General features: G+C 48.1%; 1 protein-coding gene across 1 annotated transcript; it reads left to right on the top strand.

Moving 5' to 3' along the window:
* The first annotated feature begins 2,256 nt into the window (after positions 1–2,256).
* On the top strand, positions 2,257–2,733 carry LOC105914609. The gene has a single exon (XM_012846868.1). It carries the CDS (start codon positions 2,257–2,259, stop codon positions 2,731–2,733), a length of 477 nt encoding a protein of 158 aa, XP_012702322.1.
* Positions 2,734–26,518: the final 23,785 nt, after the last annotated feature.

Genomic DNA, 26,518 nt, shown 5'->3' with positions numbered 1-26,518 from the left:
CTCCAGGGGAGGCACCAGGGCTGCGCTGCGCGCGTGTCTCTACAACATGCCGTTGCTGGCATGGGGTAGCCCCGGTTTGGACGGTCCTGCGTGTGCATATGCGCTCGCTTTGTCCCTCTCGGCGACCGCTGTGTCTCACTTGATCTCGACCACCGGATAACGCAGCCTGCTTACCGCGCGGTATTAGGCCAAGCATCATGCATCAGGGATGCATAATAAGGGGAGTTGTAATCGTCTGGGGCCGGACGTAGACGCTTTGCAGGTTTGTCGTCTACAGCACCTTCGCGGCCGGTACCAAGTCCCAAGGCTCGGCAAAGCCTTCGATCCGTCTTTTCAGCGAGCTTGGACGCATCCCTGCAGAGCTACCAGGCCAAAGCCCAAGCAAGAAAGCTAGCCGGGAGCCGCTGCGTGCGCTATCTCGATCCGCAGCTCCTCCTTCCGGTCTCCCGTTCCGGGTGTGCGCACGGCACCGACGCACGAGCAGCAGCACGTGCTAGCTCCACGCTGCCACTCGAGTGGATCGCGACGCGCGCCGGGCCAGGCCGCCACCGGCCACCGGGGCAACCGGGCAACGAAGCGCGAACAAGAACGATGAGGTCTCCTGCAATCATGCGGCGCGATCTTTGCCGGCTAGCTGGTGGCGAGATGGTGGTGGTGCTCAGGGGGAGCATTTGCGCGCAAGGTACAAGTCGTGTGCATCACATCATCAGACGTCGTATCTTCATCTGTGTCCCCTGCGTCCTTTTTTTGGCGTTTATATGCTTGCGCAGTGGCCCGTGCGCCCATTGAGCACGGAAAATACGTGCAGGTGACGGCATGTCGCCGTGTAGAGAGGCTCGTTGTTGCTGCCTGAGATCAAGACCGGATTAGTAGAGCTTAATCTCACAACTCCACACGGTAGATCTGGACTCTAGAGCATGGAGACTAATAACACAATTATAAAGTGGTCAAATATTTACATTTACTAAAGAAAATAGAATCCAAACAATTCACCAGAATATTGTTAAAGATAAGGGAGTGTTTGATACACCTGATAAACTTTAGTACCCGTCATATCGGATGTTTGATACTAATTAGGAGTATTAAATATAGTCTAATTATAAAACTAATTGCACAGATGGAGTCTAATTCGCGAGACGAATCTAGTCAATGATTTGACAACATGGTGCTACAGTAACCATTTGCTAATGATGGATTAATTAGGCTTAGTAGATTCATCTCGCGAATTAGTATAGGGACTCTGCAGTTAGTTTTATAATTAGCTCATATTTAGTAGTAACCATTTGCTAATGATGGATTAATTAGGCTTAGTAGATTCATCTCGCGAATTAGTATAGGGGCTCTGCAGTTAGTTTTATAATTAGCTCATATTTAGTCCTCCTAATTAGCGTCCGAACATTCGATGTGACCCTTCTAAAGTTTAGCACCTCCTATCCAAACACCCCAGAGGCATGACCCCTACCAGCACCACTATTGGCTCCGGCTCCGTCCGTGATTGTCTTAAAACTCAGACCTCCTACTCTTCTATGGCCGAATTAATTTGTGGTTGGATTGAGTGTGATCACACGATCTAACCACTACAATTTACCCTACTCCATTTATTATCGGAACTAATCCATTAATTTATGTGCTTCCACGGGCTAATAATGTATTTTAGGAATACACGGATAACAGAACTTGGTCGAATGCATGTTCCATGCACAACTGTAGACTAGCATTCAATATTTTCTTCCTTTTCATTTCCATCGAGCCTTTGTACTCCGCTTAATAACGCGACACTTGCATAGGTGAAAAGCCTATGGAGTGATGCAAGGCAACTTCAGATTGGGTTGATTTATTAGTATGGTAGTCACGGCCTACTAGATTTTTTTTTCTCATAATGTGAAAAATGGATAATTAAGCTGTTTGAGGAGAAAAATCACACGAAAATTTTTCTGCCCTTTGGAACGGTGCAAGTGTGTCAGTGTACTAAGTACACAAAATAAAACGTAGGAACAAGTACTTTATTAATCTTTAAAAAAATAAATACAAGTCCCTATGCGTTCCATAGCCTGCTGACAGCGATCTTGTCTTGGGCGACATGGTTTTCAGGTTCCTAGGGCCTTGGTATTATGAAGTATATGTGTATTTTAGGATGTATTTATCCTTTCCTTGTACACTTGATGTATTCCTTGTACTCCAAGCTATATTGGCCATATTCACCCCCCTCGTTAGGATGTGTGATGTTTTCCCATCAACGGCGGCGCTGGCTTCATCATGTACCCGGCGCCGCCGCCCACCGTCCACTCCTACGCCACCATCTCCGTCAAGTCTCACGTCCCCGTGACGCTGACAATGAAATCCAACGCCTACTCTAGGTGGGCATCCTTCTTCAAGTCCATGCGCGGCAAGTTCAACCTCAAGTCGCACATCGACAGCACGGTGGCACCCCGTCCCCAGGACCCCAACTGGGATCAAGCGGATTGCTGTGTCTGCTCCTGGTTCTTCGGCTCCATCGACGACTTCGTCCTCGACCTCATCATGACCGATGACGATCAGATCACCCGGGATCTTTGGCTCGCCATCGAGGGCCTCTGTCGCGCCAACAAGCAGTCCCAGGCGATCTTCCTCAGCCACGACTTCCACTCCATGATACAGGGCGACTCCTCCATCGCCGAGTACTGCAACCGCATGAACACCCTCGCCGACGCCCTCTGCGACGTCGGCCCGTTCAGGACTCCAAGCGTGTCCTGAACCTCCTCCGCGGCCTCAACCCGCGCTTCGCCAACACCGCCGAGGACATCACCAACTCCATTGTTGGCTTCCCGTCCTTCGCCTAGGCGTGGGACATGCTCGCTCTGAAGGAACTTTGCCTCGCCAACGAGGAGAAGATCTCCAACTCCACCGCCCTCCTCGCTGGGAACTTTTCATTGTCTCCATCCTCCGGCTGTGCGAGCGGGTGTCGTCCGCCGTCTGGTTCTGTCCAGACTAGCGGTGGTGGCAGCGAAGGCCGCACCGGCGGCGACGGCGGCAAGAAGAAGTGGTAGCAGAAGAAGGGCGGCGGCGGCCTCCAAGGCGGCGAACCCCCACAACCCACTAGCCCATGGTTTTGCTTCAGTCCGAGGGCTGGCTCCTACGACGCCCCGAGTTTCCAGCAGGCCAGTGGTCGGGGCGGTGGGGGCTGGCGCATCGGTGCCCCTGGCCTCCTCGGCCCCCCTCTGTAGGCCCATGCTACCTATGCCCCCGTTCAGGTACCACCTCACGCGCCAACCTAGGACCAGGCAGGCTTGGTAGCCGCCTTGAACCAGATGGCGCTGCAGAACGGTGGCTGGGTCGTTGACTCGGGTGCATCCGATCACATGTCGTCCTCGAATGGTATTCTTCTTTCCCGCCTCCCTCTCTCTCACTCCTCCATTACTGTCGGTAACGGTCACACCATTCCCGTCATGTGCCGTGGCAACTCCACCCTAACCAGCCCCACCTCCCACTTTCGCCTTACCAATATCCTTGTTGTCCCCTCTTTAATTCATAATCTGATTTCTGTTCATCAGTTTAGTAAGGACAATAACTGCACCATAGAGTTTGATGCTTTTGGTTTTTCTGTCAAGGATTTTCCGACCAGATGCGTGATTCTTCGCTGCGATAGCACCGGCGATCTTTACACCATGCCTCCGGCATCCAGCTTTGTAGCGCCCCACGCCGGCCTCGCTGTCTCCTCCAGTTTGTGGCATCTTCGTCTTGGTCATCCTGGTCCTGCCGCCATCACTACACTTAGACAGACTTCATCTATTGCCTGTAATAAAGACAGTCACACTCTATGTCATTCATGTCAATTAGGGAAACATGTACGGCTACCTTTCTCACATTCTAGCTCTCGTAGCTCTGCTCCTTTTGAGTTAGTTCACTGTGATGTTTGGACTTCTCCCGTAGCTAGCGTTTCTGGTTATCGCTACTACCTAGTCATTTTGGACGACTTCTCGCATTTTTGATGGATGTTTCTTCTAGTTCACAAGTATGAAGTCGCTTCACACATCACCGACTTCTGCGCCTATGCTCATACGCAGTTTAGTCTTCCCGTTCGCAGCATCCAGGCTGACAACGAGACCGAGTTTGTCAATAAGACTCTCTTTTCTTTCTTAACTTCTCAGGGTATCCACATGCGCCTCTCGTGTCCCTATACTTCTCCCCAAAATGGGAAAGCCGAGCGTGTCCTCCGCACACTCAATAACGTGACTCACACCTTGCTCATTCACGCCTCCATGGCCGCCACATACTGGGTCGAGGCGCTTACCACCGCCACCTATCTTCTGAACCGGCGCCCCTACTTTGCTGTTCAGAATGACATCCCCTACCACCCTCTCTACTCCCAACCTCCTGAGTACTCTCACTTGTGTGTCTTCAGTTGTCTTTGTTACCCCAACCTCTCTCAGCCATGGCACGCCACAAGATTGCTCCTCGCTCCGCAGCCTGTGTCTTCCTCGGTTATCCCTCGTCTCACAAGGGGTACCGCTGCCTTGACTTGTCCACCCGTCGAGTCATCATCTCTCACCATGTTGTCTTTGACGAGTTCGTCTTTCCCTTCTCCTCCATCCTACTCACCTGTCGCAGCTCGACTTCCTTTTATCCAGCCCCTCTGATGTTCCTAGTTCCACCTCGGTCGCTCCGTCGTCAGACGTTGAGCAGCCACAGCCCTCACTAGTTATTTTGCAGAACTCATTGACGATGACCCCGCCATCCTGTTACACAGGCCGACCGTGTACTTCGCTCCATTTGCGGGTGGGTCGCCACTCTCCACCGCGCTCCCGACTGCTCTGACCGCGATAGCAGCGCTTCCGACAGCGATCGCGGCGCGCGCAGGCACACTCCTGATTGCTCCGACTGTGACCGCGCCACGCACGGGTGCGGCCCTGACCGCAACCACAGCGCCCCCGACTGCTCCGACTGCGATCACGGCATGCCCGGATGCGCTCCCGTCTATGTACCCCACTTCGACCATGTACCCCACTCCGACCATGTACCCCGCTCCATCTGCGGGCGAGCCACCTTCACCGACGAACGCTCCGAATGGTCGGGCGCGCCCCCCGATTGACCGGCGAGCACCCCGACTGCACTGGCGCGCGCTCGGACTGGTCGAACAAGCGTCCCGACCGAACCGGCGAGCGCCACGACCATCCAGGCGAGCGTCCCGACCGGACCGGTGCGCGCTCCTTCACCGGCGAACGCTCCAAATGGTTGGGCGAGCGCTCTGACTGGTCAGGCGAGCGCCCTGACCGCACCAGCGCGCGCGGTCGGGCGAGCGCCTCGACCGCACTGGTGCACGCTTCGACCGGTCAGGCATCGTCGCCATCGACCCCTCCGCAGCTCACTTGGTCTATAACTGGGGCAATCCAGTGGGTCCACTACTAGGGCATCACAGCCTCGACTTCTTCTTCGCTGTCTCCGATTCCGACGACCTATCGCGGTGCTCTGGGTGCTGCCAACTTGCGTCCTGCCATGGTCGACGAGTATCAGGCCCTCATCGACAATGACACCTGGCGCCTCATCCCACGGCTACCCGGTGCCAATGTCGTGTCGGGCAAGTGGATCTTCCAGCATAAGTTCCATGCTGATGGGTCCCTCGCCCAGCACAAGGTGCATTCGGTGGTTTGTGACTTCTCCCAGTGTCATGGCATCGACTACGACGAGACCTTCAGTCCGGTTGTCAAACCGGCAACGATACGGACCATCCTCAGCATCGCCACCTCTCACGCCTGGCCGATCCACCAGCTAGATATGAAGAATGTGTTCCTTCATGAACACCTCGCGGTGACTGTCTACTGCCAGCAGCCTCCAAGTTTCGTCGACCCACCACCCCCGATCACGTTTGTCTCCTATAGAAGTCCTTGTATGGACTGAAGCAGGCCCCGAGGGCAGTCCTCGATGATGTGGCCAATGTACCTGTGGTATGGGTACTATTGTGGGTTATTGGTCATGTTTACCTGATCCGGCCTCCGTGGGTCAACTAGGTTGAGCGCTTTGTGCTCCATAAGCTGCTCAAACATTCCCTTCACCAGCTCCTGCTTGAAGATGTACTGCTTCTTGAGGAGTTCTTAGATGGACGGGCGTGTCCTGCCCCCTGCTTGCTCGCTTCTAGCGCCTAAGATGGGCACCTGACCTTGAGGAGAGTTGGAGAAGACTCGTGCAGTGTTCGCCTCCGCTTGTGCCTTCCCCTTGCCCTCTTTACCGCTTGGCTTTGTTGTTGAGTTGAAACACTTGGCTGGGTCGAAGGCGCTAGTGTTCTTGTAGAGCTCCATGATCTGGGGTGTCTTCTCAAACTCAATCTTGGTTGCAGCCACCACGGAGCTAAGGTCGCTAAATGTCTTCGGCTCTCACCGAGACACTTCAAGTGACCAGTGCTGCAGCATTCCGTTGATGCACATCCCGATCGCGTCTTCAACATGCATCTCCCTAGCGAGACGCATGTAGCTGTTGCGGAAGTGAATGACGTAGTCGTCGATAACTTTTTGACGCCGTTGCTTCACCTGTGACAGCTCGACGACAGAGAAGTCCTTTTTCATGGCGACATAGTGCTTCCTGAAGACGTCCTTCATGGCTCCCCAGCTGCTAATTGACCCGACTGGCAAATGGCGATACCAATGGAAAGCCGTGCCAGTTAGGGATCCGGAGAAATGGCGCAATAGTAGTGATGAGCTATTAGCTGTCACCACATGCTAGCTCGAAGCAGGCTAAGTGCTCCCTTGCATCACTAGTCCCGTCAAACTGACGGAACATGGACGGATGCCACCCTAAGAGGAAGGGCACAAGGTCATGCCACGCCTCATACGGCTTCTCAAGCTCGGTCTCCGTCAATCGGGGAGCTTGGTCGTTCGTCATTCTTCTCAGCTTTTTGTTCACCATGTCTTCAACTAGGTCGTGGTAGTACTTCAGCGTCGCCGGCAGTGGTGGTGCGTTGGCCGACGGTGAAGCGAAGTTCGATAGGTGAGTATGAGTGCTTGCTGCACCATTGAAGTCTTCAAATTGCGGTTCTTCGGTAGCTCGGTACGCACCAGTTGGCGGTGCATTCTGGGCTGACGCTGTGACTATCTCGACTAGGCGGTCAAACTTGGAGGATAGCTGCTCCATCACCCACCTTTGCTCTTGTACTTGCTCCTCCATACTTGTAGGCTAGGGTCTTCTAGGTGACTCGGTGCCACGTCTGTGGCTAACTTCGAGGTGCCCGTCGACCGTCATGTGTGCTGGTGCGGCGTTGGTGACGTCAAGATGCTCGTCTTCATCAGAAGGGATAGACACGGCAAGCTCATCATAGTGTGCTGAGTGGTTGTGTATCTCCAGCGACGAGGAGTCAGAATCGCTTGCCGTTTCACCATCCCACGGGTCTCCAACCCTTTCCAGCTTCTTCAACTGCTAGCCCTTGAAGCTTCTGGGCGGTGATGGATTTGAGCCGCGTGCTGGCTCCTTCGTGATCCGCCATGTACTGGAGGTCTTCAGAATCTTGGGGAAGTCAAGACATGATGTCGATGTAGCGCTGTGGGGATGTATCTGAAGCCAACGTCTTGTTACCGCCCGATAGGGACCTTTTTCCTGCAGTGATAGGAAGGCAAGGCGTCGAAGTCCTTGCCTCATCTTGTGTCTTGGCTACACTTGAGTCTTCTATCTCCTCGGCACCTTTGAACCACGAGCGCATGTTGCCTAGTCAGGGAAGGAATGCTTTCTTGAAGTTTGCCTTTGGGTTTGGCATGATTTCTTCATCGGAGGGGTAGCTGAAATCGTGAGTCACCTTAGTGTTGGGATCTGAGGTAGGCTACTCTAGCGCAAATCAAAATTTTCTACCGCGTAAACCAGGAAAACTGCCGTATAAGGATCACAGGATTATCACTCGACGCACTGATGCGGAAGATGTAGATTCGCGTCGATGTAGCGAAGTCGATCAGCGTACTCGAACACATAGTCGATCACGTCGACGTCCAGTAGCTCCTCAGTAGCTTGTCCATGTGCAGCAAGATCGTCCTCGTGCTGCGGCTCGTCGTCGGCTCGTCGTGGCTCGTCATCAGCTTGTTGTGGCTCGTCGGCGGCTCGTCCAATTTCTGCAGGCGCAACACGTCCAAGCTATAAACACGTGCAGGGAGGAAGCATCGTAAGCTGGACTGCTAGATCCGTGAGTTGCAACACGCGAGGGCGTGGGAGGCGTGGCAGATGTGTTTCGCCAAAAAGGTGTAAATCCTAGGGCGCCCCCACCCCTCTATTTATAGAGGTTCCTAACGGGCCTCTGGATCCGAGGCCCATTAGTACTTCTAAACCTAATCCAACTCGGATCACATCCGAATTGGGCTTCCAGCCCCTTAAGTGTGTGACCCTATGGGTTCGGATACGTATAGACATGGCCCGAGTACTCCTACTCGGCCCAATAGTCGGTAGCGGCCTCTAGCAAGACGTGTCAACTCCTATACGCACACGAAGATCATATCAGACGAACCCTTACAACATTATATACATGCTATTCCCTTTGCCTCACGATATTTGGTCTAGCTTCAAGCTGACCGCTCTTTCTCGATCATGTGATTCGGAATCCCTTTGTAGGTTAACTCTTAACCGCACGTAGCATGGTCATGCATTTTCGAATCCGATCACTCGAGGGGCCCAAAGATATCACTCTCAATCAGAGAGGGGCAAATCCCATCTTGATTGATCATGTCTCACAGCATGCTTCTTGACAAACCCGAAAGCTACATTTTTAACTACCCTGTCATGGTGTAGCGTTTGATAGCCCCTAAGTAAGTCGATCCACATCTTGAGTACATGCGACAATCTCAGGTCTAAGGACAAAGCATACATGTTGTGTAAAGAGAGAACTACTTCTCGTGTTGGGTCAGTCCTAGCACATGTCTCCACATGTGCTCACGTTATTAGTTTAACATCTCCATGTCCATGACTTGTGAAACATAGTCATCAACTAATACATGTGCTAGTCTAATATTCATGTGTGTCCTCACATGAACTCCGACTAGGGACAACTTTAGAATAACCATACAAGTAAAGAGTTTCACATACAATTCACATAATTGCAAATCAATTCAAGTAGCCTTTAATAGATATTCAATGAACACAATATACAAATCATGGATACAAATGGAATATCATCATCTCTATGATTGCCTCTAGGGCATACCTCCAACACTTAGGAGGGACGCATTTTGTCTCAGACTCGTCCCCTGAGCGTGCTACCAAGTTGGTGCACATGACTAAGCTCTTTGGGTCTTCTCCCAACTTCTTCTTCTCCTCACGAAGAGAAGCTCCGACAGGTTGCTCCACCCCGAGGGGGCCAACAGCAGCAGGTGCTTGCGGTGGCACAACATCTTGTACAAGGGTGGTGTCAGCCATTGCTTGGGGAAGTGTCTCTTTTCCTGGTAGGTACGATGACTGCTCGACTTCCTCCATCGGCGTAGGCGAGGGAGACTGTTCCCATGAAATTCCTGAGGAAGTCATGCTTGGTGTAGCTCGTCCTTCTCCCTCTTCGCGCTTAAGGATGACCGGTGGGTGTTCTGCAAACGGAGTCACCTTCCTTGCCTCGGCATCTCCGGTCTTGGTTCGTCGCTCCTTCGGGGTGAGTCGGTTGAGGAGGTAGTTGTACCTCTCATCAGCTTCATGGTCGGGGGAGATGTGGAACCGGATGCAGTTGTTCTCTTGGTGGAGCTCCCCGTCGGGCTGGATACGGACATGAGTGTGCCTAAGCACCAAGTCCTCGAGGTCGAGGTATAGCGCGTAGCGGTTCTTCCGGCGTCACTCACACTTGCGCTGGATCTTAGTGCGCGCATGCTGAACCAGTGGTGGAGCTTGACATTCCGGCACAACCTGCTGTGCTGCCGAAGTAGGCATGTTATCTTCACGCCACCTTTGGTCTTGGACTTCACGTCTTGGGGAACACGATGCTTGGGGAGGCCTCCGCCCTTGCGAATAGTCACAAACTCACGATTGTTGCGTTGGGAGAGGACGCGCAGCATGATCTTCACATCTTGACCACTGGTTCAAACGTGGAGGCAAGGTGGTTTGCCTCCTCTAGGTGACATGCAGCGATGGAGATCGACGACGTGGTGCCAAGGTCTTGCGCTCATGTTGAGGATGACGACTTAGGTTGTGGTGCTAAGGTCCTTCCGTGCAGCATCTCGATTGAGCTGCCGAGGATTCCGGCACCTCTTGATCTCGAAGCCTTATTCCGAGCTGGGCCACTTGGTCTTGGAGTTGATGTAGCTCTTGTCGTACGGCTCCATCTTGGGTCGTGCGCTCTTCATTAGGTTGCAAAATAGCAAACCTATTGGTGGTCGTTGTAGAGGGGTCTTCAGTCACCTTCATGTGGAGGCAGGACACCCATCCGGTTGGGCAAATTAGCATGTCGTTGCTGAAGGAGACAGTTGGTCCCAGAAGCTGGGACTGCTTGCTTGAGCGCCTCCTCTTCCAGTACTCATACATGATTGCACATTGCTCCAGGTCCTTGATCTTGCTTGGCTCGTGTGCCCACTCGTCGGGGAAGACGTCGTATGGCACCTCTAGTGTGCTGGGGTTGGTGAACACCTTGTCGAGGAGGACGCCGGTGACTAGCTGTGGCGGAACCGCTCGGATTAACTTGGCTAAAGTATAATTAAGTCGCCTAACATGCGATCATATGCTTTAATTAACTTAACTCGGCAGTCCGTTGGATATCATCCGATAAACCACTATACAGGACCGAGTTAGCATAGCTCACACGAAGGTGAGTGGTCCCAGAGAATACAACAGATCATCCACTTAAACAAGTTCAAATTTTATTACAACACAGGTTTGAAAATCAGAGTTTTACAAAGTTCATGAGTAGCGGCAAGATAAAACAGAACAGCGGAAGCTAGCGTCGGGTCGGATGTCCTTGATGAGGCCGATCAGAACATCAATGATCCCTCTCCTCGCCGTCCGAGGAGGGATCCCACTCGACCGTCTACCCAGGAGGAAGCTGGGGAGGCCAAGTGCCAACAGTAACATACTCAGAAGCTTCAACTTCACCTGAAAGATATGCCACAAGCAAGGCTGAGCTACTAAGCTCAAAAAGACTTAACCGACTGGTGGGAAAACTACTCCACCAACTTCTAGACATGCAAGGCTCTTTGGCTGAGGGGTTTGTTTTGCCAAAAGCGACTACCGTAGGTCCTTACTTTCAATATTTTAGCTTAGGTTCTAAGTTCATTAACCAGTCTACATTAGCAACTTATGCTATACAAACATAGTTTCCAACCAAGTTAAAGAACAATCATCAAGGTTCACATCATCATCATGTTCCATCTTTACTCAGTGTAGCATAGCGATCAAGCAGTCTCAAACTGTGAGAGGCAGATAAATCGATTCGAGTTTCTTAACCATGCATGGCAAACCTAATCTCACGACATCTGCGCACCACAGAGGGTCGCTTCCTGTGTCGGGCGTCCCCACCAATTCCCAGGTGTGTGTCAGGTCCAAACTTCCCTTGGCATGCAATGCTCCACAGTCCCGACCTCTTGCTGTACTGTGACCGCACTTGCACCCACATGATGCACCATGGGAACCTCGTTCCAAGGGCAGCAGGGGTATAAGACACGCCCTAGTTCAATCAGGTACTATTCTTCCCCATGCCATACTAGGTATGAGATTAGTACTTTCAAACACTTGATCACGAACACCAATACTTTTCGACCTTAGTCCAATTTCAAGTAGACAGACGGGGCAATCCACCGACCACCAAAATAGTTCACAGAGCCCTGCCCCGTCCATCATCCTTATAGTTGTAACCAGAAAGAGAACAAGCAACTCCTATCACTCGCGAGTGGCAGAGAATCACTCAACTTTTACCGAGTCCTATTAAGCACTACAACTATTCGGACTTATCATACTAGTGTTCAAATCAACGGAACTAAGTCATGCATCTATGGCTTCATGCAACTCCTATAACGTAAATACACAAACATACAAAAGAAGGCATGCGCAAGTTTTAAAAAGATTGGGTTATGCTCCGGGGCTTACCTTCGATCGGGGCGGAGGCAAACTGATCTTCTGGTTGCTCTGCTTCAGCTCCTGCGGTCGGTAGCTTGGCTACCGCTCCGTCTTCTGGCACGGGTGCAGCTCGTACGTGCCATCGGCGAGGTTTAGTTCTACACGGAATGCAAATGCAGGGGTTAAAAACATTTAGACGGTTATTTCAACAACACTTGCAAGAGGTAGCCCCAAAAACTGTAGTAAAGCTATAGGAAAGGTGTGGAATCCCAAGCTTCTGTTGATAGAGAACAAGATAAAAGAGTCGTACTGGGGCAAACTTATGATCTGACCCTCAGACCTAAGGAATAACTATACCGGGGTCCTCAGACTTAACACAGAGAACTCCCCGAAATTTTACACAGATACCCTTGGTCAAAAGAAAAGGATAAAGCCGAGCCCTCAGGCGAGGCGGATAAGGGTCGGGCCAAACAGACAGGGTTGGGCGAGACGAAAAAAGGGGTTGGGCGGAACGGACAGGGGTCGGGTGAGACGGAAAAAGGGGTTGGACGGAACGGACAGGGGTCGGTCGAGATGGAAAAAGGGTTGACAGCTTACCTTTGGGCCTACTGGTGAAGTCTTGGGGTCGGGAAGGAACAAGCTAAGGCGGAACAATGGAAGGCGCTAAGTTTCTGGCGGCGGTGGTGCTTCTTGTTGACAACAAGCAAGCTCTAGCTCAGCGCGGAGGAACCAAGCGGCTGGCAGGTTTGGAAAGGCGGGTGTTGGGCGGAGAGAGGGAGTTCCTCAAAGAACTTATGCGGCAGCGCTTGAGCATGAAATAGAGGAAGATGCGGCAAGGCAACGATGGCAAAGAGAACTTTGGTAGAGGCTCTGGTACTCCCTTTTATAGCTGCGCGGAAGAGAAAGAGTTTGGTTGGCGTCTCCATTGGCCGGCGAAGCAGAGCTCCGTGGACAGGATCTTTTACAACATTGGGCACTGAGACAGCGCTAGGCAGGCACGGTTTTGCTGGACGGAAGGATTGGCGAGGTCGAGCACGCGTCTGGTTGCGTCAAGCGACGGATTGGTGGCAGTGACTCGGTATCGGTGGACAGGAGGGAGAGAAGGGCACTGCAGGCGAGGGCGCTACAGGCGAGGTGATAGGGTGGAAAGGAGTTGTCACTGCCGGCGCAGTGGTTGGCGAAGACAGTATTGTCAAGGAGCGCGCACGTGGGCAGCGCGACTGAGGTACGATGGAAAAGCCGGAAGGCGTTGGGGCGCGGCCGGGGATCCGGGCAAGGAGATGCGCGTGGGAGGAGAGACGGACTAGCGCGGCAGTGGCCAATCTTTGGTCGCAGCGGCGGCAGGGCGCCTGGCGCGGCTGGCAAGGCCTCGGGCGAGACGAGACGGGGTGGAGAAGTCTATAGGGCGCTTCTGCGCACGATTGGGGAGGAGGCACGCTGATCCATCGTGTCGCGGCCGGTGACTGGGCGAGGCGGCATTTGCTGGTGCGGTTGCACCACGTGGCGGCGACGCTCTGAAATAGGGCGCACGCGCGCTCTGGCGCTCTTGGCCCGAGAGATCTGCGGGATCCTTTTCTGGGTCCATCTTCTAGCCTCTTGATCTCCCAATTTCCGAACTGCACCACTTCGACTGCCTTAACAAGAGTTGTAGAACACCAGCCAAGGCCCAACTGTTGTAATTGGATCAAGCTCAAAGATGCAGTGGATTTGGGGATCCAAAGCTTCAAAGTTTGGAGTAATACTGGGTTCGGGACTTAGAAAAAAACGGCGGTTTGATTGGTGTCAGGGGTCTGGGCTGATTGGAACTGCAGATTTGGGAACCTTCGGAGACGAAAAGGATTAAGGTCTAACTAACAAATTTGTAGCAGGGACTTCGTTCACCAACTTTCATAAAGGAATTTATGGTCGTTCAGCTCAACTTTCCAAGGATAAACCCTTCCTAAGGCACTAGGTTGGGCTGAAAACCGAACTTTAGCCGATATAGCTCAAGAAAAGCTGAGTCAACCAGATTAGAGAACTTTTCTTAAGATTAAGCTCGGCTAATTTAAAGCTAGGTCGTTACACTAGTCCTCTTCTGGGACTGTGCTATGGGCCATACGTGAGGCAACTTGTTGATGAAGTCGTTGCACCTTGCGGTACCTCCTCCGGTAGTTGCGAAGAGGCTGAGGACTAGAGGCATGACAAGCAAAAGACATGTGTCTTTGCAAGTTGCTAGACACAGCCTCCAAAGCTTCTAGTAGCTCGACCTCTATGCGTTCCACGGTTGGGGCGGCCACTTCTTCAGCCCTTGACGCCGTAGGGGCGCGGATGGTCATGGCTCCCGTGCGCTTGTTGGTTGCCTTGGCACGCAGTTGTTGCGCAGCCTGGACATCTCCCTTGAGATCGGCCACCACGGACTCCTTAGAGAGCCCGTGCTTCAAGCATCAAGCTTCAGCGCTCTCGCTTGGCCTTGGAAGCAGCTCGCTTCTGAGCTTTCTTGGACTGCAGCTTCTGGAACTGCGACGAGTCCTGCGTTGAGTGGACGTAGGTCTTGTTGCCGTGCTTGAAGATGGCCCCCAGGAACTAGCCAAAGTTGAGCAGGAGCGGGGCCTTAGTGTTGACGGTGATAGAGGGTCCTCCAACTTGGTCGGCTGTCATCGTGGTGGGAACCTGCCCGCACTGGATTGTGGGCGGAGCTTGGGTCTTGGTGATGAGTCCTCCAGCTTGCCATGGGATCGGCACCGGTGCGTTCATCCCGAACTGGATCATGCAAACCGCCCAGGTCTTGATAGCTTCGGATGGTCCTCCTGTAAGAAGAGGGCCTCTCGTCAGGGTGGCTCCACGCCAAAGGACACCATGCAGCATGCTGTGTTGTTGGAGAACGGTGAAGATGAATCTTACGACCACGACGCAGCGAAGATGGAAGGAGAACCAGGTCCGACTGGGCGTGTCAATTTGTTTGAGGAGAAAAATCACACGAAGATTTTTCTGCCCTTTGGAATGGTGCGGGCGTGCCAGTGTACTAAGTACACAAAATAAAAAGTAGGAACAGGTACTTTATTAATCGTTACAGAAAAATAAATACAAGTCCCTATGCGCTCCATAGCCTGCTAACAGCGATGTTGTCGTGGGTGACATGGTCTTCTGGTTCCTATTGCCTCGGAAAGCTCCTAGTTAATCACCTCTGCAAGTCTTGCTTGCTGGAGCACCTCCGATTCTGCTGCCATGGTCATCGTCTTCGGTCTTCGCTTCACGTTCTCCATGCATGTGTGGTGTTGATGTGGGTGTGGTGTCGGCGTTATCCATCGCCTCGTCAGTCCATGAGCCGGTGTAACGTAGCTGCACTACAAGATTTTATCACTAATGCCACAGTTTTTTTTGCAACAGACGATTTTCGTTGCAATACATAGGGGTTATTATGACAATAGTCCTTGTTGGTTGTAATAGGGTACCATATTGCCACCATTTTTGTAGTGTTGCGATTACAATTTTAGTGGTTACAATAGGTACGCTATATCGCAATGAATATATGTTAGTTGTAATTGCGGTGACATTATTGCCATGCTATTTTACAGTGGTGGCAATAGTTGTCCATATTGCAACGAATATAACACGTTGTGATAAGTATTATCGTGCGTTGCAAAAGAGTCTTAGGTATAGCAATGAACATGGTGTTGTTACAAAAAGAAATCTTGGTTATTACAACGAAAATGGTGTTGTTGCAAAAGAAATTTTGGTTATAGCAACGAAAATAGAAAATGTTGCAAATGAGTCTTAGATAGTGCAACGCTAATCTGAATCGTTGCAGCTAGTATTAGATATAGCAATGAAAATGGTATTGTTGCAAAAGAAATCTTGGTTATAACAACAAACACTCGAAAGACAGAAGGTGCTATAGTCGTTGCAATGTAGGGGAACACATGGTTGCAATAGATGAGTTTGTGGGTGCCACCAGCTTAGTTATGTTGGTGGGCCTTTATTTTGGCCCACAGATATGGCAAGCCTTTCTTTCATGAGCTGAGAGGCCTAATCCTGATCTATCTCCTAGCGTCGCCTCCCCTCCTCCTTCGCACGACTCCTCTCCTTCTTTGCGTGATGCTACCTTCGTTGCATGATCGTCGCCTGTTGTCGTCTTCCCTAGCGCGTGAGTTGCCGAATGCCAAGGAAGAGTCCCCTTGTTAGTCCTCCACGATCACATCGCCTCCCCTCCTTCTTCGCATGACTCCTCCCCTTCTTCGCATGATGCTGCCTTCATCGCACGATCGCCGCCTGCCGTCATCTTCCCTAGCGCGCGAGCTGCCGAGTGCCAAGGAAGAGTCCCCCTGTTAGTCCTCCACAATCTCTCAACGCAGGACGACATGGGCATTGTCCGATTCCATCCTCTCAATGCAAGGTATAAAATCGATCCAGACCTATCGCAATTAATGTGCATGCTGATAAACTTGAGTTCTTCAATTAGTATATATATTCATTTAGTTTTTATAATACTTGTTGATAGTAATAATATTGATGGAGGAACCTATATTTTATGCAGGTTATTTAGGAGTTGTATAGTAGTACAAACCTGTGCTTAAATTATCAGTTGGGTTTTTTGCAATATGGCACATGATCATGAGGATCGTAGTTGGATGGAATTGTCACATACAGATGCTGCGTGGCAAAACAGAGTTGCTAAATTCATTGAAGATACCTTTGATGGCACCTTTCCAGGACAGACTGCGCCCTATCCATGTAGAGGATGTCATCGCATGGCATATCAAAATAAAGAAGTTGTTGAGTTGCACTTGAATACCAGAGGGTTTGATCCGTATTACAAAAAACAGCATCATACTATAGATCTGCTAAACGTATTGTTGTGGATGATGATGATCGGGACGTTTGTGTAGGTGAAGAAGGTGATCATGATGATGGCATCTCATCCACTAAACTGCTTTCATCGCTCATTAGTGGTGCCATACATGGTGAAATTAGAGGTGGTTAATATTGAGGAGCCAAATGAGTTAGCAAGAAAATTTTTCAACTTAATGGAAAATGCTAGGAAAGAACTGTACCCAGATTGCAAGGAGGCTACCCAAATATCTTTTATTGTGAGGCTATATCAGATTAAGTGCATGTTCGGTATTAGCAACAATGCTCTAGAGCAAGTACTGTTATTATTCTGCCATGTGCTCCCCAAGGACCATTGTGTCCCAGATACCCTGGACAAAGTTCGAAAGGTAGTTCGAGACCTTGGCTTGGACTACCAAAAGATTCATACTTGTGTTGATGACTATGTGTTATTCCGTGGAGAAAAGTACGAGAAGCTGAACGCATGTCCAAAATGTTGGGAGAGTAGGTGGAAAGATACATATTTAGAGTGTGGTGGTGATGGCACTGGTGGAGTAAAGAAGAAGCTCTTACCTCGTAAGATACTGAGGTATTTTCCACTTATTCCTCGACTGCAGAGATTATATATGAACGAGACCACATAGGCACATATGCGTTGGCACAAGGAAGAATTGGTTGAAGATGGAAAAGTGCGGCACCCAGCTAACTCAAAGGCATGGAGGCACATAGATGCCAAGTATATTGCATTTGCAAGTGATCCACGTAATGTTAGGGTGAGACTTGCATCGGATGGCTTCAATCCATTTGTTATTTTGAATGTGACTTACACTACATGGCTAGTGATCCTAATTCCTTATAACCCGCCTCCTTGGTTGTGCTTCAAACAATCCTATTGGATGATGTCGATGCTAATTCCTAGGTCTAAATATCCAAGAATTAACATTGATGTATATTTGCAACCTTTGATCGATGAGCTTAAAGAGCTATGGGACAATGGAGTTGATACTTGGGATGCGGAAAAAAAGGAAAAATTTACTTTGCGTGCAATGCTAATTTGGACAATTAATGATTTTCCTGCATATGCGATGTTATCTGGTTGGAGTACCAAAGGCAGGTTTGCTTGTCCTTATTGTCACAAGGATATTGATTACTTGTGGTTAAAATATGGTTCAAAGCATTGCTACATGGGCCATCGTCGTTTCTTGCCTACGAACCACAGGTGGCGGAGGAACACGGTCAGCTTCAATAACAAGGTAGAAATGAGGAAGACTCCAGTGCCCCTCAGTGGTGCACAAGTAGTGGAGTAGTACAAGAGTTTTGAGAAAGTCACTTTTGGAGCGACTACTTCGAGGAAGAAGAAGCAGCGCGATGAAGATAATACATGGCACAACTGGAGGAAGAAGAGTATTTTCTTTGACCTTCCTTACTGGGATTATTTGCTTATACGCCATAATCTCGATGTGATGCATATTGAGAGGAATATATGTGAGAGCTTTCTAGGGACTATGCTTGATTTGGCCGGTAAAAGTAAGGACGGTGAGAAGGCTAGACTCGATATGCAAGAATTGGGTATAAGGCAGGATCAAAATCTATTGTTCGACAATAAAGGAAAATACACTTTGCCACCAGCATTGTACAAGTTAGGTGATGATCAGAAGAAAATTCTGTGCAATTTTCTTCAAGGTGTTAAGATGCCCGATGCTTGTGCCTCAAATATCAAGAGATATGTTGATGTCAATGGATTTAAGGTTGCTGGATTTAAAAGTCATGACTACCGTGTTATATTACAAAAACTTTTACCCTTGGTGGGGCGCCAAATATTGCCTGAAGAAGTAGTGATCCGATTGATCGAGCTCAGCAGGTTTTTTAGTTCGGTATGTTCAAAGGAGCTTGAGAAAAGTGAGATGAAAGAACTTACCAAATCAATTGGAGAGACCCTTTGTTGGCTTGAGATGATATTCCCTCCAGCATTTTTCGATATTATGATGCACTTACCAGTTCATATTGCTTGGGAGGCTAAACTCGGGGGGGCCCTGTTTCCTATAGATGGATGTATCCAGTTGAGAGGTACCTACGTACGTTCAATAGTAGAGGGGTACATCTCGGAGGAGTGCCTTACATTCTATTCTCGGTTCTTTGAAGGTGTTAGTACAAAGCTGAATTGGCCAGAGCGTCAAGAAAGGAGCACTGTTAGGGAACCACCTGCTAGTCTAAGTGTATTTGCGAGCATGGACTTCACTAGAAAGAAAAGTAGTCATAGGCACAATATGGAGATACCTTCTCCTGATGACTTGCGCAGGATGAGGCACTACATAATATCCAACTGTAATGAGGCACTCCATGGATAAAGTAAGCTACATGTAATCCTATGTGTTTTTTTATATTGTGTTCATTATCTAACTGACATAAGTTTATTGTTTCATCAGTGAGCACATGGACAAATCGAGGAACACCAACTCGCATAATGTTGATAGAAGGCACAAGGCTGAATTTGTACATTGGTTCGAGCGTAAAGTAAGTCATATATATTTCTGTTCAATTTTATTCATCACACTTGAATATATATGTTCGTAACATATTTTCCAAACATTTGTGAGTGTAGATCAGGAACCTACATGCAGAGGGAAAAGCATTTGAAATGATTTATTCTCTATCTCGTGGTCCAGAATAAAAAGCTAGTGTGAGGAACAGGTGTTCCATCAATGGGTTTTCCTTTCGGACATCAGATGTAGAGAAAAATCTATCAACACAGAACAATGGTGTTGTCGTCAAGGGCAATGATGGCATGGAATGGTATGGAGTGATTAAAAAAATCATCATCCTTGATTTTCCTAACCAGCATGAAGTCACATTGTTCAAGTGTGACCGGTATGATGTTCCTGCACCAACTAAGAGCAAATCCAGAGGGTACAGTAAAAATAAATTTGGGATTATCGATATTGATACCACTCGGTTTCATGACTCAGATGATCCATACATCCTGGCAACACAAGCGGAGCAAATGTGTTATGTGAAAGGCGAGAAGAAAGGTACTAAATGGTGCAGTGTCCTCAAAATGAAACCTAGGACCCTGTTTGCCATGCCGGAACTAGAGGACAATACGTGTTGAGTGGTACCAATGTGGACTCGGTTATCACAGTAGTGGAACAAATTAATGTTGAGGACCAGCAGGAGACTTTGACAAACTGGATTAGGCCAGAAACATGCAAGGGTTAACTGGTGATGCATATGTACTTCAAAAGCTGGTGCCCATGCCTGAACCGGATCGTGCGGACATATCAGAAGACGAAGATGATTCTGATGACACCTACATTGGTGATGGAGTTGTTGCTCCAGTCAATATACCTGGAGAAGATGAAGATATTTTCTTTGTGTAACTTGGAGTTGCAAAGTTTACTTTGTGAACTAATGTGCATTTGATTTCAGGAAAACATTAAGATATTGTATATAAAAACATTAAGATATTATATATACCATGAATCATGAACTTTATCAAATGCTAAACCAGACGAGATAGAGCTCCCATACATAAAAATAACTTAATTCATATGAACTGCATCTAGTTTGATATAGTAGGTGCATGCCTCTCATGTTACCAAAATAAAGCAGAGGCATCCATTACTTCTACATTGAAAGGATCTTGATGTCGTCTAGAGGGGGTAAATAGGCAAATTGACAAATTTTAATCCAAATTCAAACAACTTGAGCCTTGCTGCCTGGACAGACCGGTCAGACCAATTTCCAAGACCGGTCTGAGGTAGTGAGGCACACCAAATTGATGCTTGATCCCCTATTCAACTTTTAGCACCAACAATCTTGAAGAGTGTCACTTGTAGTTGATATTTGGCAGAATAAACTTGTCCCTGCACACAGTAATGACACACCCAAGTAGATCGGAGCAGAAGCACAAATAAATGCTAGAATACAACAAGTAATGCAAACCGTAAAAAGGACATGAGGATTTGTTTATCTGAAGTTCAGATTCCACCAATGAATCCTACGTCTCCGTTGAGGAGCCTATTGAGATACGAGTCTTTTTCAACTCCCTCCCAACAAGCTGGGTCTCTTTCAACCACTTTCCTCGTCTCCACTAGATAATCTTTTCCCTTGCGGAGGCAAGATCGTAGGCCTCACAAACTTGCCGCTGCTCACCACATGTTGGGAGCTAGCCGGCGACACCTAGCCATCTAGGAGGCAAATCTCCAAGAGTAACAAATGCTTCAAGGCTTTCTCAACACGAACCATAAGTGCTCAACCTATGGATAGCTCTTCTCAGCTCACAATTTCTCTCAATTCACTTCTCTCTTCCACCCAACTCACAAGATTTAACTTAATTCACACAACCTCACAAAGAGGGGTTGGGGAGAGCTTTTCTTGGCTTCGGCCTAGCTTAGAATGGTATAGGATCATTGTTTTTGCCTCAGGAGCAGCAACCTCCAAGAGTGGAGGTCGTGGGGTATAAATACCCCAAAGAGCAAAAACTGGCCGTTGGAACACTGGACAGACCGGTCAGACCGGTCTAACTCGAAAACTAGCCGTTGGTACTTAGACCGGCCAGACCGGTCTGGCTGAGCCAGCCACACTGCTCCTAACACTCACTCTTGTTGACCTAAAGGTTAAGCCAATCCTTGTTATGTGTTTTGTAGTCTTTTAAATCACTCAAGGGTATCTCTCAGGGTGAAACTCACATGGGTCAACTAAGAGCACTTTTGGTGTTGTCAATAAGCTAATGTTGCATCCCTCTTGATAGTACGGCATACCTATACTCAAGATGAAATATAAAAACCATATCATCCTCTTGAGTTTGTAAGTCTTCATTCTTGCCATACTTTGATTGATAATTGAGGGCTTCCAACATAATCTTTAACTTGAGCACAACCAACTTGAGCTAGTGACTTAAGGCTTCCTTTCATCCATAATAAAGTATACTTGAAGTCTTTAGTCACTCCATTTTACCAACTATGATAGACTAGATGCATTGCATTTCTTCCCTCCGTAAGGCCTATAAATGATACCTCGAAACTGTTGGAGGTATGCCCTAGAGGCAATCATAAAGATGATGATATTCCATTTGTATCCATGATTCATATTATGTTCATTGAATATCCATTAAAGGCTACTTGAATTGATCTGCAATTATGTGAATTGTATATGGAACTCTTTACTTGTATGGTTATTCTAAAAGTTGTCCCAAGTCGGAGTTCATGTGTGGACACACATGAATATTAGACTAGTACATGTATTAGTTGATGACTATGTTTCACAAGTCATGGACATGGAGATGTCAAACTAATAATGTAGGCACATGTAGAGACGTGTGCTAGGAGTGACCCAACACGAGAAGTAGTTCTCTCTTTACACAACATGTACGCTTTGTCCTTGGACCTGAGATTGTCGTATGTACTCAAGATGTGGATCGACTTACTTAGGGGCTGTCAAACGCTACACCGTAACAGGGTAGTTAAAAAGGAAGCTTTCGGGTTTGTCAGGAAGCATGCTGTGAGGCATGGTCAATCAAGATGGGATTTGCCCCTCTCTGATTGAGAGTGATATCTCTGAGCCCCTCGAGTGATCGGATCCGAAAATGCATGGCCATGCTACATACGGTTAAGAGTTAACCTACAAAGGGATTCCGAATCACAGGATCGAGAAAGAGCGGTCGGCTTGAAGCTAGACCAAATACCGTGAGGCAAAGGTAATAGCATGTACGTGATGTTGTGACGGTTCATCTGATATGATCTTCGTGTGCGTATAGGAGTTGGCACGTCTTGCTAGAGGCCGCTACCGACTATTAGGCCGAGTAGGAGTCCTCGGGCCATGTCTATACGTATCCGAACCCATAAGGTCACACACTTAAGGGGCTGGAAGCCCAATTCGAATATGATCCGAGTTGGATCAGGTTTAGAAGTACTAATGGGCCTCAGACCCAGAGGCCTGTCAGGAACCTCTATAAATAGAGGGGTGGGGCGCCCTAGAGTTTCATCCCTTTTTGGCTGAAAACACATCTGTCGCGCCTCCCACATCCTCGCCCTGTTGCAACTCGCGGACCTAGCAGTTCGGCTTGCGATGCTTCCTCCCTGCACGTGTGGATACCTTGGAGGTGTTGCAGCTGCAGCACTTGGACAAGCCGCCGACGAGCCACAACGAGCCGATGACGAGCCACGGCACGAGGACGACCTTGTTGCACGTGGATGAGCTGCTAAGGAGCTGCTCGACATCTACGTGATCGACTACGTGTTCGACTACGCTGATCAACTTCGCTACCCTGACGCGATTCTACATCTTCCGCACCCGTGCGTCGAGTGGTAATCCCGTGATCCATATACGACAGTTTTCCTAGTTTACGCGGTAGAAAAATTTTGTTTTGCGCTAGCGTAGCCTACCTCATATCCCAACAGAAACCCTCTGGATACTAGCTACTTCACCCTAGCAATATGCCCATGGCACAAGCCGTCGCTTATCCAAAGCTTGCTTAGTCCCTCATCTCTAGTACCTCGATTGATTTCTTCACCCATTCTTGCCACATTGAGTTTAGCTTTGCTTTGACACCAATAGTTTAATCCCATTTGAAGTCTTCTTCAAATGCTTGACCTAGGTTGATAAAGAAACTTCCATGAATTGCAATCTTCCTCTTAATAAGACCAATATGTAGATCATAAGCTCGTGTCTTTTATCATGTCCTTATGAAGTCTTGAAATTTCCTTCTATGAATATTTCAAACTTTTCTTGATGACTCCTTTTCTTTTGGTAACACAAGCTAACAATTTGCTTGGTAAGTTATAGATCAAACTATAAAAACTCATCCCCAAGCATCATTCAACTCTTGCTTGTTGTTGTTCTTTAATTTGTCTTTAAGGGATCACATACTTGCTTGCTACCTTCATTATGTGCCGTATGATACCCATTCACTTGATAAGTCAATATTGCAATATGAGTATAAGAATAAACTCTTTCTCACAAACTTAGACAAACAAGTTAGTCCTTTAATTGTTTTGCCATCCAATTCACCAAAACCCACTTAGGGGCCTAGTTGCACTTTCATACATCAACTAACATGTTAGCAAAATAAACATGGTTCATGCCTCTCATGTTACCAAAATAAAGAAGAGGCATCCACGACATGATCAACTAACATAACTCTTATAACTAAGAGTACTGATACTTCTACATCAACAAAGACTACTCCCTCTTCAACATTAGTCATCCTTGCCTTCCACAGTGTAGAAATGGCCCTTCCGCAGCTTGCGCTTGATAGCAACGCGAACCTCTTCTATCTTGTCTCACACCTGACATTTTAGAAGGGGGTTACTTAGCATGTGAAAAAGATAAACTGACTAGATAAACCAAAATAGCATATAATAGAAACCAATTGATGATTAACTTACAGGGTAGGAACATCACCTACCTACCGGACAGCTCAGGTCCATCAGAGAGCTCATCATCGCTCCCCTGAGTGAGTATCATTGTACGTGATATCTTTGGGACCTCATAGGTATCTCCGGCGACCTTCATTACAGGAAAAATAGGGTCACAAAACTAAATAAAGTGTTGCTCAGTTTTAATAGGATCATGACATGGCAACACATAGTGTTAGAACTTATTCAAAATAAAGAACACATATTGGTTTGAGACTTGCTGGCATGTCTTTCCAGTCATATTGGACGTATGGCTCGTCCTTGGAGGGAGAAGACTCGGTGTAGATGTGGCGGGCTCAGGCCGGATCGCGCGCATTGCTTGCTCGCGCCTATCATGAGATCGCAAAGTTTAACATGTCACCGAATCAAGAAATTAAATATTTGGTATACTAAATCTAATTTTCCAGCATCACCTCCTTAGGGATCGAGCGCCTCGGCCGACACTTGGTGGAGGTACCAAGTCCCTTCTTCTCCCCAACGGCCATGGTGGAAGCCGTCCCCTGGATCATCTTCTTGAATTGCCCGATGGCTTTGTCGCGCAGCTACCAACTAGAGTTGTGCATCTTCTTGCGGTCAGCCATGGTGGGAAGGGAAGCGGAGTAGAGCGAGCGAGGCGCACGTGCGGGATTGTGATAGGAAGTGTTGGGGGAGATAAATGGGCATTGAAAAGGGGCAGAGATGAAGGGGCCATTCAGTTATGGAAGCATACTCTGGAAGCGGGAGTCCACACCTTCAGTTATGTAGGCCAGATATCATTGACGTGTGGGCCTGGTAGCAATTGAGCCCATTCGGCAGTGACACGAGTCACCCTGCAGACGAGGCGCATCCAGGAATGGGAGGGCACAATTAGTAGATTTTGTTTCTAAAAGCGTAGAGTACTTTCCATAGCAAGAGCCAGTGATATGCGGTTCCCACGTGTATATGACATAGTGGGTCCAGCTCCCCAGGCGCGCTGACGAGGAAGTGTATTCCTCATGCGCGTGTTTGGGAACTGAGTTGGAGGAGGGAAAGGAAAGAATTATAGGAGATAGGGAGGATAATGAGGAAGTGGGGAGGTTAAGATTTGATTTGTTCGCATAATGGGCGGGTTATTAGGCGGTAAATGGCTGCATGCCGGCGCCAACCCAATTTTTGGCAAAAATAAAAAAAATGGAAAAAAGGTGAAGGGCAGGGATCGAAGCTGGATCGTCGATTTATATCAATGTCGCAGACACCTTTGAGTTACTGGTTGTTTTGTTTCACTTCTAGCTTTTCAACCTTCTTATACATAGTTTTGGACCGGTGTGTGACTGACATGCGGGACCCACTTGTCGGTGCCGGGTTCATATACATCTCTAGTTCGGTTCATGGTGTTCTTCTTTTTTTATTTTGATTCATTGTGAAAATGTTAAATGAGTTTAGATTTCGCATTTGTTGTCCAAATCCGTTGATTCTTTTTTCCAATTTCTCGGACAACTTTTCCCTTTCACGTGGTTTTATTTACATTGTGTTACCCGACCCCTTGTATTAACGTTTTATCATTTGCTTCACTATTTACTTACTCTACAATGAATGGAACTTTTTCGAATGTGTCCAACGTACCAGGGGCTTATCAATAGGCAAGTTGGAATCCTTTATGGTCGAATGTGTATCATATAGGTGTATCATGTTTAATGTCACACCTTCTTTGCCTTGAGATGATTTCATGTGGGAGCTAAAAGACAATGTTTCGGTGCAAATTGGTAATCGATCTCCTCAAGGACATGATTTATCGCACAAACCATTGAGGTACTTGTTCTTTTTGCAGCGTGACATCTTTACCAAGGTTTGGGTTCGTGACACCAAGATACACTTATCTTTGTAGTTGTATTTGTGATACACCAAGCTAGTGATACACTTATATTTGTATTTGTGATAGTATTCACTCATGCACATTGTGCTAGAACTTAAGAAAATATATATTGGAATTGTATAAACCTAAATTGGCAAAAAATTTGGACTAAAGACTTGGAAAATGAAGGAATATAAATTGAAAGAAAATGCAAAAAAAATGGAAAAGGGGTGGAGGGCAGGGATCGAACCTGGATCGTCAATTTATATCAATGTCGCAGACACCATTGAGTTACTAGTTGTTTTGTTTCACTTCTAGCTTTTCAACCTTCTTATACATAGTTTTGGACCGGTGTGTGATTGACATGCGGGACCCACTTGTCGACGCTGGGTTCATATGCTGCTCTAGTTCGGTTCATGGTGTTCTTGTTTTTTTTATTTTGATTCATTGTGAATAGGCAAGTTGGAATCTTTTATGGTCGAATGTGTATCATATAGGTGTATCATATATATGGCATATC

The sequence above is a fragment of the Setaria italica genome, chromosome VI, assembly GCF_000263155.2.
Source record: "Setaria italica strain Yugu1 chromosome VI, Setaria_italica_v2.0, whole genome shotgun sequence".
Taxonomy (NCBI): domain Eukaryota; kingdom Viridiplantae; phylum Streptophyta; class Magnoliopsida; order Poales; family Poaceae; genus Setaria; species Setaria italica.
This window is presented reverse-complemented; position numbering and strand designations above follow the sequence as displayed.